This window comes from Lynx canadensis, chromosome A2 (assembly GCF_007474595.2).
Source record: "Lynx canadensis isolate LIC74 chromosome A2, mLynCan4.pri.v2, whole genome shotgun sequence".
NCBI classification, from domain to species: Eukaryota; Metazoa; Chordata; class Mammalia; order Carnivora; family Felidae; genus Lynx; species Lynx canadensis.
In genome coordinates this window covers 24,774,513-24,788,946 of record NC_044304.2, presented here as the reverse complement: position 1 = coordinate 24,788,946, position 14,434 = coordinate 24,774,513, and the positions used below count along the sequence as shown (strand labels likewise).

General features: G+C 41.2%; 1 protein-coding gene across 3 annotated transcripts in view; it reads left to right on the top strand.

The window, feature by feature from the left end:
- ARHGEF3 (Rho guanine nucleotide exchange factor 3) overlaps positions 1-14,434 on the top strand; it is a 269,708-nt gene that overhangs the window by 232,100 nt on the left and 23,174 nt on the right. For all 3 annotated transcript variants that reach the window (XM_032592322.1, XM_030307059.1, XM_030307060.2), the window contains 2 exons: positions 8,820-8,990; positions 12,223-12,285. In XM_032592322.1, the coding sequence (XP_032448213.1) occupies positions 8,820-8,990; positions 12,223-12,285 (234 nt within the window). The remainder of the gene's footprint in view (positions 1-8,819; positions 8,991-12,222; positions 12,286-14,434) is intronic.

Genomic DNA, 14,434 nt, shown 5'->3' with positions numbered 1-14,434 from the left:
ATGAATTCTTTAAATAATTGTATATTATCTTTGCAATCAGATAAAAATGGGTAAGATTTTAAAACCTTGTGTGATAAAATATACTAGAGAGAGAACTAGTAATGGACAGGTTGGGAAGAGAGGGGGGCAGGTAAAGGAAGTCTGCCTGGAAAGGGTGCAAGGATTTGTGTTGGGCCTGGAATGACTCAGAGCTGAGAGGGAGAAAGGAAGGAGGGCATTTCAGGTTTGAGGAAGGAGTGGGAGAAGAGTGGTGCCATCTAACTATGAGAAAGAAGTAGAGTACCCCAATACATGTGCTTAATTCCATGTATTCAAAACCATGATTTTCCTCTCCAAAGACCTCAAACTTAGTCTCTTGGTCCGAGGTCATACACTTTCTTTAATTGACAAAAAGTCTTTGGTCCTAAGTTATTTAGCAGATATGGAAACAAGCTTGGTGTGTGTGTGTGTGTGTGTGTGTGTGTGTGTGTGTGTGTGTTGGAGGAAGCAACCAGAAATCATACTGCCTTGCAGTCTGGATGCTAAGAAATGACCGTATTCCACATCAACAGGAGTTCCTTACTTCCTGTTGGTCTTTACTATTCCTGGAGTGATAGTTAGACCACTATTCTAGTTGACTATTGTAATCTAAAGCTTGTCATTTTTTATTTAGCAATAACAACTTCCAGTAGTTGAGTATTTACAATGAGACAGGTTCTGTGCAAAGTACTTTACATTCGTGGCTTCATTTCACCTTTTCCATAATGATGCAAGGTGGGATTTACCACCACTCATAGGGGAGGAACCTGAAGGTTGAGAAATGTGTTCTAAGTAACACGGCGTGTAAGTGCTGTCTCCGGGATCCTGTACGGTTTTCCCAGTGGCTCTCATGTAGTCAGCTTCGGCAAAAAGTCAGCTTGGTCATAATAAAGCCTGTAGTTTGCCAGGATCTAAAAATAATGGCCAGACTTTTGGTCTGGAGCATCACACCTCAGTGTTGCTACTTACTGTTTGTTTGTCTATGTGGCAGGGAGAGTCATCATTTCCATTTCAGCTTGTGGAATATTGTATCATTAACATTATTGTGCAAAAGCTGTTTTATGGTGTCTAATGAAGAGGTTGAGCTGCTCCCCCAAGTCTCTGGAAGGCTTCCTAATTTTTAGTTTGCACTGAGAAAATTGTACAATATTTTCCCCACACCTGAACCGAATATTTTCTCCAGCTTTTCATTAATTCTACTTAGAATCTCTCTCAGCTACAGAGTGACTTCTTGCACTGAGTCTATGGGGTTCAATATATTTTTTTTATTGTGAGTTGATTGGGTGCCTTCTTATCATGTTTTTAACGTGCATTAATCTGAACCAAATCCAAATATGATTTTATGTTTATAGCACCACTTCAAACTCCGTGTTCATGGTCTTGCACATTTGTTTACTGATTTTGTTTTTTCTTAGTTCATATCTCTTATTGAAAACCTCAAAAATAAATGTAGAGAAGTATGGAGATGAAAATTTAAACGATCCATAGCCCACCATTTAGGGGCAACATCTATTAACATGTTGTTTTTTTAAATAGAGATCTTCCTTTTCTTACTTAACTCTACATGTGAGACTTTCCCATTATCACTAAGCTTTTCTTAAAAGAATGTTTTTAACAAATATATAATATTCCATTTTATGGTTGCATTGTAATTTATTTAATTATTCCCCATTGATCACTTTAGGCTGATTCCGTATATTTTGCTTTTATGGGCAACACTGTGCTGCTTTTCTCCTCCTATCAGTCATCCTAATGGAGGTCCCCCAAGGAGCCATTTGGTCCAAGTAATTCAAAGATGTGTCTGATGTTTGCTAATGAGTGAAAACACATAAACCAGTACTAATGGTGGCAGTGCAGCCAATGGTATAATAACAGTGATAGATAACATCCATTGCCTACTGCTCACCTACCAGGTGCTTGGCTAAGCCCTTGACGTATTTCATCTTACCTAATCCTCACTGCAACTTTGTGAGGTACTCATTACTATGCCCTTTTACAGATAAGGAAACTGTGATCCAGAGAGATTAACTTTCTCAAGGTCCCTCAGCTCTTAAGTTGACTTGAAGCCATGTCTATTTTACTCCAAAGCCTGTGTTCTTAACATAAAGCCATGTTTTATAGTCAAAAGACTAGACTCTGTTCCTATTCCAACACTTACCTTGGGCCCAGTCACTAAATCCCCTGGTACTCAGATTTCTCATCTATTAAAAAAGGCAAGGGGTTGGGGCGCCTGGGTGGCGCAGTCGGTTAGGCGTCCGACTTCAGCCAGGTCACGATCTCGCGGTCCGGGAGTTCGAGCCCCGCGTCGGGCTCTGGGCTGATGGCTCAGAGCCTGGAGCCTGTTTCCGATTCTGTGTCTCCCTCTCTCTCTGCCCCTCCCCCGTTCATGCTCTGTCTCTCTCTGTCCCAAAAATAAATAAAACGTTGAAAAAAAAAAAATTTAAAAAAAAAAAAAGGCAAGGGGCGCCTGGGTGGCTTGGTCGGTTAAGTGTCGGACTTCGGCTCAGGTCATGATCTCACGGTCCGTGAGTTCAAGCCCCACGTCGGGCTCTGTGCTGACAGCTCAGAGCCTGGAGCCTGTTTCAGATTCTGTGTCTCCCTCTCTGTCTGCCCCTCCCCTGTTCATGCTCTGTCTCTCTCTGTCTCAAAAATAAATAAACGTTAAAAAAAAAAAAAAGGGCAAAAATGCAAGGATCTGTCCAGTTGCCTCTCCCAAGACTAGCGTGAGGCTCAAAAGTAATGGAAGCCCCAGAACTGAGAAGTTTTATTTCTCAATTTAAGTTAATTGCTCTAATAAAGCCTTAAATGAGAGACTCCTCCAGGATGCTCTTCAAGAACATTTTCGGATCCCATCCATAACTACTGTACATTGTAGTAGCAACATACAAACCTGTTTTCCTCTGACAGTCCCACCCTAACCTCCAATGTTTAGTAATAAAAACCATCTGCTACAAAATATCAATGCTAAATACAGAGAATTTCCCTAGCTTGAACTCTCTTTATTGGAGCATGTTATCTTTAGCTATAGAGACCTTCTGTTTTTGGAAAAGGGCGAGGGAGCACCCTGCTGAACAGGCGACAGTAACAAATCAAATCTGTTCCATCATGCCTCACCTGCTGAGTTTACATTTCCTCTGACACATGTAAAGGGTCCCTCTTTTCCCACCTGACAGACAGTCCCCATTGCACCCATAGCATCTTTTCCACATACCCAGCTCAGGCATAAACATGAGCACCCATTTCCTAAATCTGCATCATCTGTGCTTCTAATGGCTATTGTTATTTTAGCTGCCAGTAATTATGAGCTTTAGGTTTTTGACTGGTTTGCTAAGCTGGATTCCCTCGTGGAAATTGTTACTTGTCCTGGAACATTTTTTTTCATTTCCCACTCCCAGAGGAATCTATGTATGTGTTTCTGTTTTTATGCTATCCATCCCAATTCTGGGTCTCCTAGTCACCATGGACTGGTGTTTTTCACTCCCAGGGACATTCAGCAGTGAAGGTGTTTTGATTGTCACAATTGGGGTGAGTGCACTTCTGGCATCTAAGGGTTACAGATAGGATATTGCTAAACATCCTGCAAGATACAAGACAACCCCTCACAACAAAGAATTTTCTGGTCCAAAATGTAACTGGTGGTGAGGTTTACAATCCCTGTCAGTAGCCTGAAAGTCATTTATTTGGGCACATGCACCCCACCACACTCTGAAACTTACCTTAGGGGAAGAGGATAGGATATTGGTTAAAATTGGTGGCAGGGGCATGGGCAGGGACAAGGGGACTCAAATAGACCAGACCTGTATAGTCATTCTGAGTTCACCACTGATGTGGGTATAAATTCTAGAGCATCATTCATTAGCTGTATGACCTTCAGGGAAGTGTTACCCTTTCTGAGCCTCTGGTTTCTTCATCTGTAAAACAGGAGTAGCAATCCTTACTTGTTGGCTATACAAGGCTCTAAAGCTGCCCTCACTGTGCCCAGCACATACAAACATGCCATTTGTTCAGTAAGCAAAATTGTTGAGATCCTACCATGTGTGTGCCAGTTGCTGAAAAGTCCATCAATGAACAGAATAGATAGATATCCTTGCCTTCAAGGAGATTACCTAAAATGGGAGGAAACAGACATGTCTGAAACAAACCAGGGCACAGCACATGGTGAAAATAGAGAAAAGTAAAGCAGGAGGAGGGGGAAAGGCATTGGAAGGGACATGGCTGTTTTCCTCTTTCAAGAGGCATCCTCTTCTTTGGGACTTTTCTCCTGTGTAGTCACATGTTCCTCCTCCAGCTCCAATCCTCTCCTCTAATTGTGCCCAGTTGTTCTGAGGACTGATAGAGGTGCAGGTCATGGTGCGTGGTCTTGACCACCCACCCATGGCTTGGGCCTAGTTGGCTGTGGGCTGGCCAGCTGCTGACCACACACCTGACCAGCAGCACTCTTTATTGCTTCTTTGGGATTCTTCTTTTCAACATCCTCCCCCGAAATGGAGTTAAAAATATCAAAATGTTTCTTTTAATCCAGCCTGACTAAAGGTGTGTATCTGAAGTTTGATTGGTCAAAGAGTCACTCAGTAATTATTCCTAAAAGTGAGTAAATGCATTCCCTCTCTTTAACTAGATTTAAAATCTTAGAAAGCCAGGGCCCATATCATTGAAACCTCCCCACAATGCATGATTTGCATGTAAGTAGCAGGTACACAGCCCTCAAGGTAGAAAGAGCTCAGGTTGTGTACTGAGGTAGATCTGGTTTTGAATCCTGCCTGAACAAGTACCTTAGCCCCTTTGAGCCTCAGTTTCCTCATCAGTAAAATGGGAATAAACCTCTACCTTGTGGGTGGCTATGAGGATGGGAGAGAATTCATCAGAATTGTTAAACATGGGCAGGCACAGAAAGAGTGATATATGTGAATTTTACCCAGTCTCTTCCCCCTTTGTTCCTAAGCCCAGCAATCACTGAGGAAACACAAAACAAAGAATTCTTAACAATAGAGCTCAAGTAATACAGCTCACCTCTCTCTTTTCCCCCCAAACTGCAAAGGAAGAAAATCTCCAACTCTCTGGGAAATTTTTCAAGAAATACGTGAAAATGTGCTCAGTCTTACATTCAAAACATGAAACTGAAGTTAAGGTATACAGTTGACCCTTGAACAATGCAGGGGTTAGGGACACCAATATCTCCCACATTCCACAGAGAGTTGAAAATCCATATATAACTTTTGATCCCCTAAAACTTAACTACTTTATAGCCCACTGTTGACTGGAAGCCTTACCAATGACCTAAAAGCCAATTAGCACATATTTTGTATGTTATATGTATTCTATACTGTATTCTCACAATAAAGCAAGCTAGGAAAGAAAATGTTATTAAAATAATAAGAGAGAAAAAATACATTTACAGTACTGGACTGTATTTATCAAAAAAAATCGTGTAAGTGGACCCTCAAAGTTCAAACCCATGTTGTGTAAGCATCAACTGTGGTTGTTTTCTCTATTAGATTGATAATAATATCCTCTTGATAAGAGTATGGAAAAAGGTAATTCATATACCTTTCTGGGGACAATAAAATTGAAACAGGCTGTTTAGAGGCCAATTTGACTGTGCATATCAAATGTTAAAATGTTGATATTTCTTAAACCAAGGAATTCTACTTCAGGAATTTGCTTTACAAAAATAGCAGCACTGATGTTCACTGAAGCACTTTTTGTAATAGCCAGACACTGGAAACGATTTTAATGTCCATCAGTTGGCAGTTGATTAAATCCATGTGGTCCATCTGGACCATGGGATACTAACTCTGCACCCATTAAAAAGAGTGATTTTGGAATGATGGAAATGTTTTGGAACTACATGGAGGTGGTGTTTGTACAGCATTGTGAATGTACTAAAGACCACTAAATTGTTCACAAAAATGGCTAATTTGTGTTATGTGATTTTCACCCCCCTAAATTATTATTTTTTTTGAATAATGAGTCTTATATACCAACATGGAGAGACATATTGTTGAGTAAAAAGAGAAAACATTCTGGTTTTTTGTGATTGTTGGCAAATACATTTAAGAGGTTTGGAAAGATCTAGAACAAACTTAGTAGCAGTTACTTCCGGAAAGTAGACTTGGGAAAATGAGGGGATTTGTACTTAATTTATATACTTCTGTAATGTATGAAAATTTAAAGTTAGTGTAAGTTCCTTGCAAACTGGCAGTGGGGAGGGGGAATTTGAAGTTGGGTCAGGGGTTGAAACTGTTACAAAGTGGGCGGTTGATTCAAGTGAAAGTGGAAAATGTCTTTCATTTTGAATCTTATTTTTGTGTTTTCCTCTCTTTCTGCTCTTTAATTCCTACCCCAGCTATAATCAGAAGCGAAAACTGAGATCAGTGAGTAACCTGATGACTCACTTTGCTTGTTTTGACCTTTCCCTGCCTGTGGCTAATTGATTCTGAGTAGTGAGGATCTGCAAGCATTAGTCTGGTCACTGTTTATAAGGGCCTGTTTTCAAGAGATCACAAGGATTTGCAAGATACCTTTAGTGAACTGCGTATTTGGTGCAAGTCCTTTCTTGACCAGCATAGGGCTGGTCCAGTGATCATGAGCTCACTAATGAGCCCAGGGGCTGATGGATGCCTGTGCCAGCCTGAGGAACTCATGTTGCTACTTGCAAACAGCTAGCTTCCTGCTTCTAAAAGGTTGTGGTAATACCTTGAAGCCCCTTAGAAGTTTCTTTTTACATTTTTCATTTATTCATTTTTTTCTTGAATTACAAAAAAAATTTATAAACTAGAATAAAAATCACCTATAATGTCATCAGGCAAAAAAAAAAAAAAAAGAATTTTGTGGTGTTCCTTTTATATCTTAGCTCTTGTGCTTTTTTTCATAATTACAAACAGTAGTCATGTACAGGTTTTAGTTCTGATTTTAACTTACATAGAAGGGATTTTTAGCTGTTAAAATTATCTCAGAACTGTCTAATTGGCTAGATAATATACTGTCAAGCAGATGAATTATAACTTATTTAACAATACCCTTACGTTGAATAGCTCTCATAAAATTTACTTTCTTAAATTTTATTGTTGAATCTCAAAATATTTGGAAGCTAGAATATCTTAGTGATGACAGCATATATGCCACAATCAAAATCAGTTCTTGCCCTCAGGAAGTTTTTAGGTCAGAGCAGGTTACCGGGAAGTATAACAAAATGTGATCATTGCTGCGTCAGAGATATGCCCAGATTGCCCTGGGAAAGAGTGGGACAACATTGGTAAAGGCTTTCTTAAGGGAAGAGTTTGAGTTATATCCTGAGGACACTTAGGAGTTAGCCAGCTAGTAAATGGAAGAAAAACATTCTCAGAAAAGAAGACTGTTTGAAGGATGCACAGAGGGATGGCAGAACATGATTCATTTAGGAAATGGCAGATTGCCCAGTAGGGCTGGAGAATAGAGGACTCACGGGTGAGTGGCAGGAGGTGAATCTAGATATATAGAATGTGGTTAGATTACAAGAGGCTTTCTATGCCAAACTGAGGAACTTCTCACTGAAGGCCATAGACATGTGGCCACAGCCTTGCCTTGCTAATTGAGAACGTGGTTTTGAGTGCAGAAACACCTCATTGCTTTGGCAAAGTTTAAGTGTGTTGAAATCTTCTATGATGAAGGCTGAAGATGGTGCACTTAGCTTTCTTCTTAATCATTTGTATTTGTCATGAGAAGGCACTCTGACAGCATGTTTCAGCCACAAGGGTGAACTTTGGGTAGTTAGAACACCCTGAAGTCTACTAGAACCTCTTTGGAAAATAAAGTATGTCAGGGCAGGCATCATTTGCTGTCAAGATAGTATTTAGTATGTATATTTGTTGGTACTTTTCAAGTTGACAGAATCCCAACTGAGATTAATGTAAACAGAAGGGGGAATGTATTAGCCCCTTAATCTAAAAGTGACCCTTAAAAAAAATAATAAATAAATAAATAAATAAATAAATAAATAAATAAATAAATAAATAAAAGTGACCCTTAATGGCTTCATGCACAGTGGGATCCAGAGGTTTAAACAGTGTGGGTAAAGCTTGTGCCCTCCCTCCATCAGTCTCTCCCTCTCTCTCTCTCTCTCTCTCTCTCTCTCTCTCTCTCTCCTTCCTTCATTCTGTGTGTCCCTTTATTCTTCACAACAGCAAACAGGCTTAACCACATGAATAGAGAGAGTTGTGGCAAGAAATTCCTGCTTATGTTATCTCTTAAGTTCACAATACCAAAGGAATAAAGGCCCTTCCACTCTTTCTCCCATGTACCACTTAGCAGATTTCAGGGAATCAGGTGGTGCTCCCTGAACCGGGGTGGAGGAGTACCCTGACTGGTCAGGTCTGGGGGATCCCACCCTAACTGCGCACCAGACCCAATACCCAAGGATAGCAGGCTTCTGTTCCTAGATGGAAGAGAAGAATAGGAATACTGGCCAGATGTAAAGGACATCCACTACTGTTAACCCTTGTTCTTCTGAAGAGGGGCTGTCTCCTGGAAAAAAAGAGGAGCCCGTGGCTCCCCTGAGAGCTGCCTCCGTGCATGTCTCTTTGCTGTGTCCAGGTCTCACAGAACGGATACTCCCAGCACATGTGTGAAGGCAGCCCCTTTGCCCAATTTCCCTTAGCACGTAGGCTCAAGAAAATGCCCCACTTCCCAAAAGGCCTTGTGGCATTGTCCTTTCTTTCTTGCAAACATCTGATTTATGTTCTGTCAGTGACAGGAAGCTGCTCAAACGATCCACCCTAGTCCTGCCACTGCCCCCATGACAGTTTGTTTTTCTCATTGTTTAGCGTTCCATTAGCTTCCGCAGTGAGAGCCGTCCTGACATCCTCACCCCCCGACCCTGGTCCAGAAATGCCGCCCCCTCAAGCACGAAGCGGAGAGATAGCAAGCTGTGGAGTGAGACCTTCGATGTGTGCGTCAATCAGATGCTTCCGTCCAAGGAAATCAAACGTCAGGAGGTAGGCTTGGGACCCAGGAGCTGGCCCTGTGTCTGGAACAAAATGCACTATAGGTGAGAGCCAAACTGGGTCTATCTACACCACAGGCTCCGAATCAATTCTTCCTTGCATTTGTAGGAGGACAAATGGGGGTGTCAAACCTTGTAAGGAACTAAGAAACCAGCACCCAGGTAGGTGGGTGGTTCCTGCTTTAAAAAGAAACTGATGCAAAAACCTGAATTTACAAAGAAAATGAATTAGGAAGTGTCTATTTAGGATCCTGGAGCTCACAAAGTTAATCACTTTAGGTATATTTTGATAGCAACTTCTAGAATATTTTAAGATATTTGATTGATAAAACTTTGATTCTGTTTTGTGGAAAACTTTTCTATGGAAGGCAGTTAATTTCATTACATGTGAATATTTGGTACCAATGGCCCTAAATGACTGTGGTAATATTGCCCTTTATAGGAAGCTTGTCAGGTGCCAGGCTGTGCCAAAACACTTTAAATGTGCGTCATCCAGTGAAACCCTTGGAACATCTATTTCTGTGGAAAACCTGACATTGACAAAAGGAATACTTGACAACTTTCTAGGTTTTGGACTCAGCCATTCTTTTCTAGGAATCTATCTGCCAGACACACTTGTACACAGATGAAAAGATATGTATGTAAGCATATTCATCACAGTAATGTTTATAATAGTGCTAGAAGGAGCCTGAACATCTATTGCCAGGGACAGGCTAAATAATATGTCTCTGTACATGGAAGACTACGTAGCTGCAGAAACACAAGTGCTGATGCGCATGTATGGATGGCTAAGTGGATAAGGCAAGGCACAAAGTAGGGTGTGTTATGTTCTTTTACCATTTATGTAAAAGAAAGGAAAAATAAATGTATGTGTGTACGTGCATATATTTGCTTGTAGAATCATAAAATATTTCTGGAAGGACACACAAGGAACTAATAACATTGTTGCTTCCTGGGAGGGAGCTGGGTGGCTGGAAGGAGGTTAGAAGGAAAGTTTTCACCACCTACCCATATGTACACTATAAAATTTGAACTATGTTGTGTTTTTTTTTTAATGTTTATTTACTTTTGAGAGAGACAGAGTACAAGCAGGGGAGGGGCAGAGAGAGAGGGAGACAGAATCCGAAGCAGGTTCCAGGCTCTGAGCTGTCAGCACAGAGCCCGACGTGGGGCTCGAACTCACCAACCATGAGATCATGACCTGAGTCGAAGTTGGACACTTAACCGACTGAGCCACGCAGGCGCCCCAAATTTGAATTATGTTAATGTATTATCTAGTCAAAAGAAATAATAAAGCATTTAAGGGGTGCCTGGGTGGCTCAGTCAGTTAAGCATCCGACTTCAGCTCAGGTCATGATCTCGTGGTTTGTGAGTTTGAGCCCCACATCAGGCTCTGTGCTGACAGCTCGGAGCCTGGAGCCTGCTTCGGATTCTGTGTCTCCCTCTCTCTCTGCCCTTCCCCTGCTCACGTTTGGTCTCTCGCTCAAAAAACAAATAGACATTAAAATAAATAAAGTGAGATGCTAGGTGAAAGCACACTTAAAAAAATGCATTTAAAAATAATACATGCACTGAAAAAAACCTGTGAAGAAACATGGCAAGATCTTAATGATGGTTAAAGATGGTATTACGGGTACATTAAAATTTTCTGCTTTTGTGTTTTGTAACACAAAAGTTTTGTAACTTTTTTGTGTTTTCCCAAGTGTCAATAGTATAAATATGTAATTTGTACAATCTGATAGAGGGAAGGAAGGAAGGAGGGACTGATTCTGCAGATCAGATTATTAAGGCACAGTGAATATAAATTCACCCATCTACAGCGTTACAGAGCTGTGATTTGAACCCAGGTCCTGTCCTACTCCAAAGCCCATGGTCTTCATGGTGACAGTGTGCTGCCCCACAGCAAACATCTGAATGTGGTGTTTCTCAGTATGGGGTTCTGGGGTTTTCCTCTCCTGGAGGCCACATTTGGAAGTCAGACAGTCAGGCCTGTGGAAGTGAGCTCTAGTAAAACAGATGTATAAGGAAATCTGAGGAAGGTCCAGATAAAGTCTAGTTAACTGCATTGTGCCAATCCATTTCCTGGTCTTGGTAATGCTCTGTAATTACGGAAGATGCCACCACTGGGGGAAGCAGAGTAATAAGTGCACAGGACCTCTCTACACTATTTTTACAATTTCTCCTGTGAGTCCATAATTATTTCAAAGTAAAAGGTTAACAAGATAGAGTGCCAGGAGGGCATGATATGGAGGCTTTACTGGGCCTCAGGAGGGGCCACCATGCACTGGCCTCTAGTACAGTATTCTGCCTCCACCTGCTTTACCTGAGAACAAACTCGTTGTCTTATAGTCCACCAGCCCCAGAGATGGAGGGCACTCGCCAAGCCTGCTCACTTCTTCCCTTTAGTCTGAAAGAAATGTAGTAGTCCCCAAACCGTTACTCCTATTAAAGGACTAAACGTATCACCCTTCAACAATTAATGTTTGCCAACAGTTTAGACTCCCAGATGAGTGAAAAAATATTCTACGCATTATAGTTCTTCAATTATGATGGCTTAGCAGAGCCAAATTAGAAATGGTCCATTTACACACTCTTACACACAACTGGCTCCTAGAATTTTATTTATTGTACTGTGTAGGGCTGAAAAGTAATTTAGAATGAATTAACTCCACCAGACATTTAGAGTGATAAAATATTGGATTCTTCCTACAATTCCAGCCTCAAGACAAGTGGCTGATAAGAATAAAGCTTTCTCCTGAGATTCACCTTCTGTTGAGTAGAGCAAAGACAAATTGTGATGGCCCAGTTCATAATACTTCCATGTCCATCACTGAGAACAGACCCCGAAATCATTTATGATGGCTGCTGCGCACACGAGAGATGCAGAATCCAACTGTCATTATTTTACCTAAAATAATTCCCTCTTGCTCTGCGGCACCCGAGTTCTGTAACATGAAAGATGACTTCCTGGGTTAGAAACATATGTGAAACCTCTTTCTCCCACAAACAGGTAAGCACATTATGCAGAAGTTTTGCAAAAATTGTCCTTTATAGGTTTTAGCTACTAGATGCATTTGCTACAGGTTAATTTAACTTTTTAAAGAATCCTTTAAAAATACTTAAGAAGTTGGTAGATTTGGGGCTTTGGGCAACAGAACCAATGCTGTTTGAATTTGGTCTCATAAGTGGAATGTTCAGTGGATGTGTTTTTTCTTTGCTTATAGGCAATCTTTGAGCTTTCCCAAGGAGAAGAAGACTTGATAGAGGACTTGAAATTGGCAAAAAAGGTAAATATGAATCCAGTGGTCATTTGGGCCACCTCCTTTTTTTCTTCTTCTAGGTAATTTCACATTTCTAAGATTGTGCCGTATGAGAACTCTTTTTTGTGACTAAGACAGGCCATCAACAATTGAGAAGAAACTGCACCAACCAAGTAGGGGGGAAATGGCTCAAAACAAGAAGGTTCTCTGGACCTGGTGTCTGTCAGGGTTCTCCTGTGCATGTCTCTAAGGCACCTCAAGTAATACTTGAGTTTAATCAGAAAGTGTTCACAGAGGCCTGGCTCTACATATATTTTGTTGTCTCTCACGTGGGGCCTCCTTACCCATGGAAGAAAGGGTGTGGATGTCTGAAACTGGAACTGTGTCTTAGAAATAAGGTCGTTTGATTAAGTAGAGAGAGTGGTAAAGTGAGACAATTGCATGCTATCATATAAGCTAGGGTCTTTTATATAGAAACGTGGGTTTTTTTTGTTTGTTTTTTTTTTTGTTTTTTAAATTTTTTTTTTCAACGTTTATTTATTTTTGGGACAGAGAGAGACAGAGCATGAACGGGGGAGGGGCAGAGAGAGAGGGAGACACAGAATCAGAAACAGGCTCCAGGCTCCGAGCCATCAGCCCAGAGCCCGACGCGGGGCTCGAACTCACGGACCGCGAGATCGTGACCTGGCTGAAGTCGGACGCTTAACCGACTGCGCCACCCAGGCGCCCCTAGAAACGTGTGTTTTAATTACATTGTGTGCCAGAGGGGAGAGGAAACCTGTGCCTTGTAACCTGTATAGTCTTGACAACAAAGCTTTCCCAAAACCTTTCCATTTCAGTGACCCCCATGAAGGCTGAAATCCAGATTCCTTCATCTAATATTCCCAGCCTCTTTAAAGAATTAAGGGTTGGAAAGATGCCTCCCTTCTCTTACGTGTCCTTAGTCCAGATTCCTGCTGATATAAAGTGTCCTCTGTAGCATTCCTGGGAGATGGCCATCCACGCTTTGCTTGGACACAGCCAAGAAACTGAGTTTTAGGTGGGGCTGGAGGAGGAGGAAGACAGAGATGACAGAGAAGGCGTTTAACTCTGAGAGATACCTTGCTCCCCCTTCCTGTGTCAAGACCAAGGCTAAGCACCTTAAGGGTGTTTCACTGCCTTCCTTTTGCTTGTGGCGGTTCTACCTTCCTGGAGAGCCTTCCTCTCCTTGCAACCATCCGCATCCAGCCGTCCTCCGGGAACTAGCTCAAATCTCAGTTCATTCTTCACCAGTATTTACTGCTTCCTTCTCCATTCAGACAGCTCATCTTAAATCTGCTCTGAATACTCCAGCTTTAATTCTCTCACCCTCGAGGCAGTTATGATTTGATTGATTTTTGCTACTATGTGATATCTCTTCTGTTTTTAATCTTGAGCTATTTTTTAAACATATATCTAATTATCCATGTGTTTTTCTTATCTCCCAATGAGCTTTATAAATATCCTTGGAGGCAGGGATGGTGCCATCTGAGTCTTTGTGCTCTATTACAGTGGCCTATAACTGTGTGTTCTTGTTTAATTATCATTAATAAGAGGTAATAGGATTAACAGAGATTTTGCTGTCTTGGCTTCAAAGCAATCATAAAGGATGCCACCACTTTTTCTTTCTTCCTTTACTTAGTTTAGATATGGACTAATTGAAAAAGAACCTGCTAGTAACTAATTTTGTATAAACAGATATTTTTAAGCTGCAGGATCTTCAATAAAGTAAATTTTTAAAACATCATATGAATCAAATCTTCTCTATACTTAGGATTTGTGCCCTTGCCTAAATGTAGGCTATATTAGAATAAAAAAGCTTTTTAAAAATCTGCTTTGGTTTATCAACAACCGCAAAAGGCTCAAGGCAATACTAGATTCTTATCTGTTCTAGCTACACCCATCTGCTGCTTCCATAGCATTATGGGAGATGTTGTCTGGGGAGAGCCAGGTATTTTGTTATTATGTAGGGCCTCACAGACACAGACGCCATTTTACATTAACCACTTGCTTCCTCTGATTAAAAAAAAAAATGTTTTTAATGTTTATTTTTTTGGGAGAGAGAGCGCGCGTGCACACACACATACACACACACACACACACACACACGTGCGCACAAGTGGGGCAGGGGCAGAGAGAGAGGGAGAGAGATTCCCAA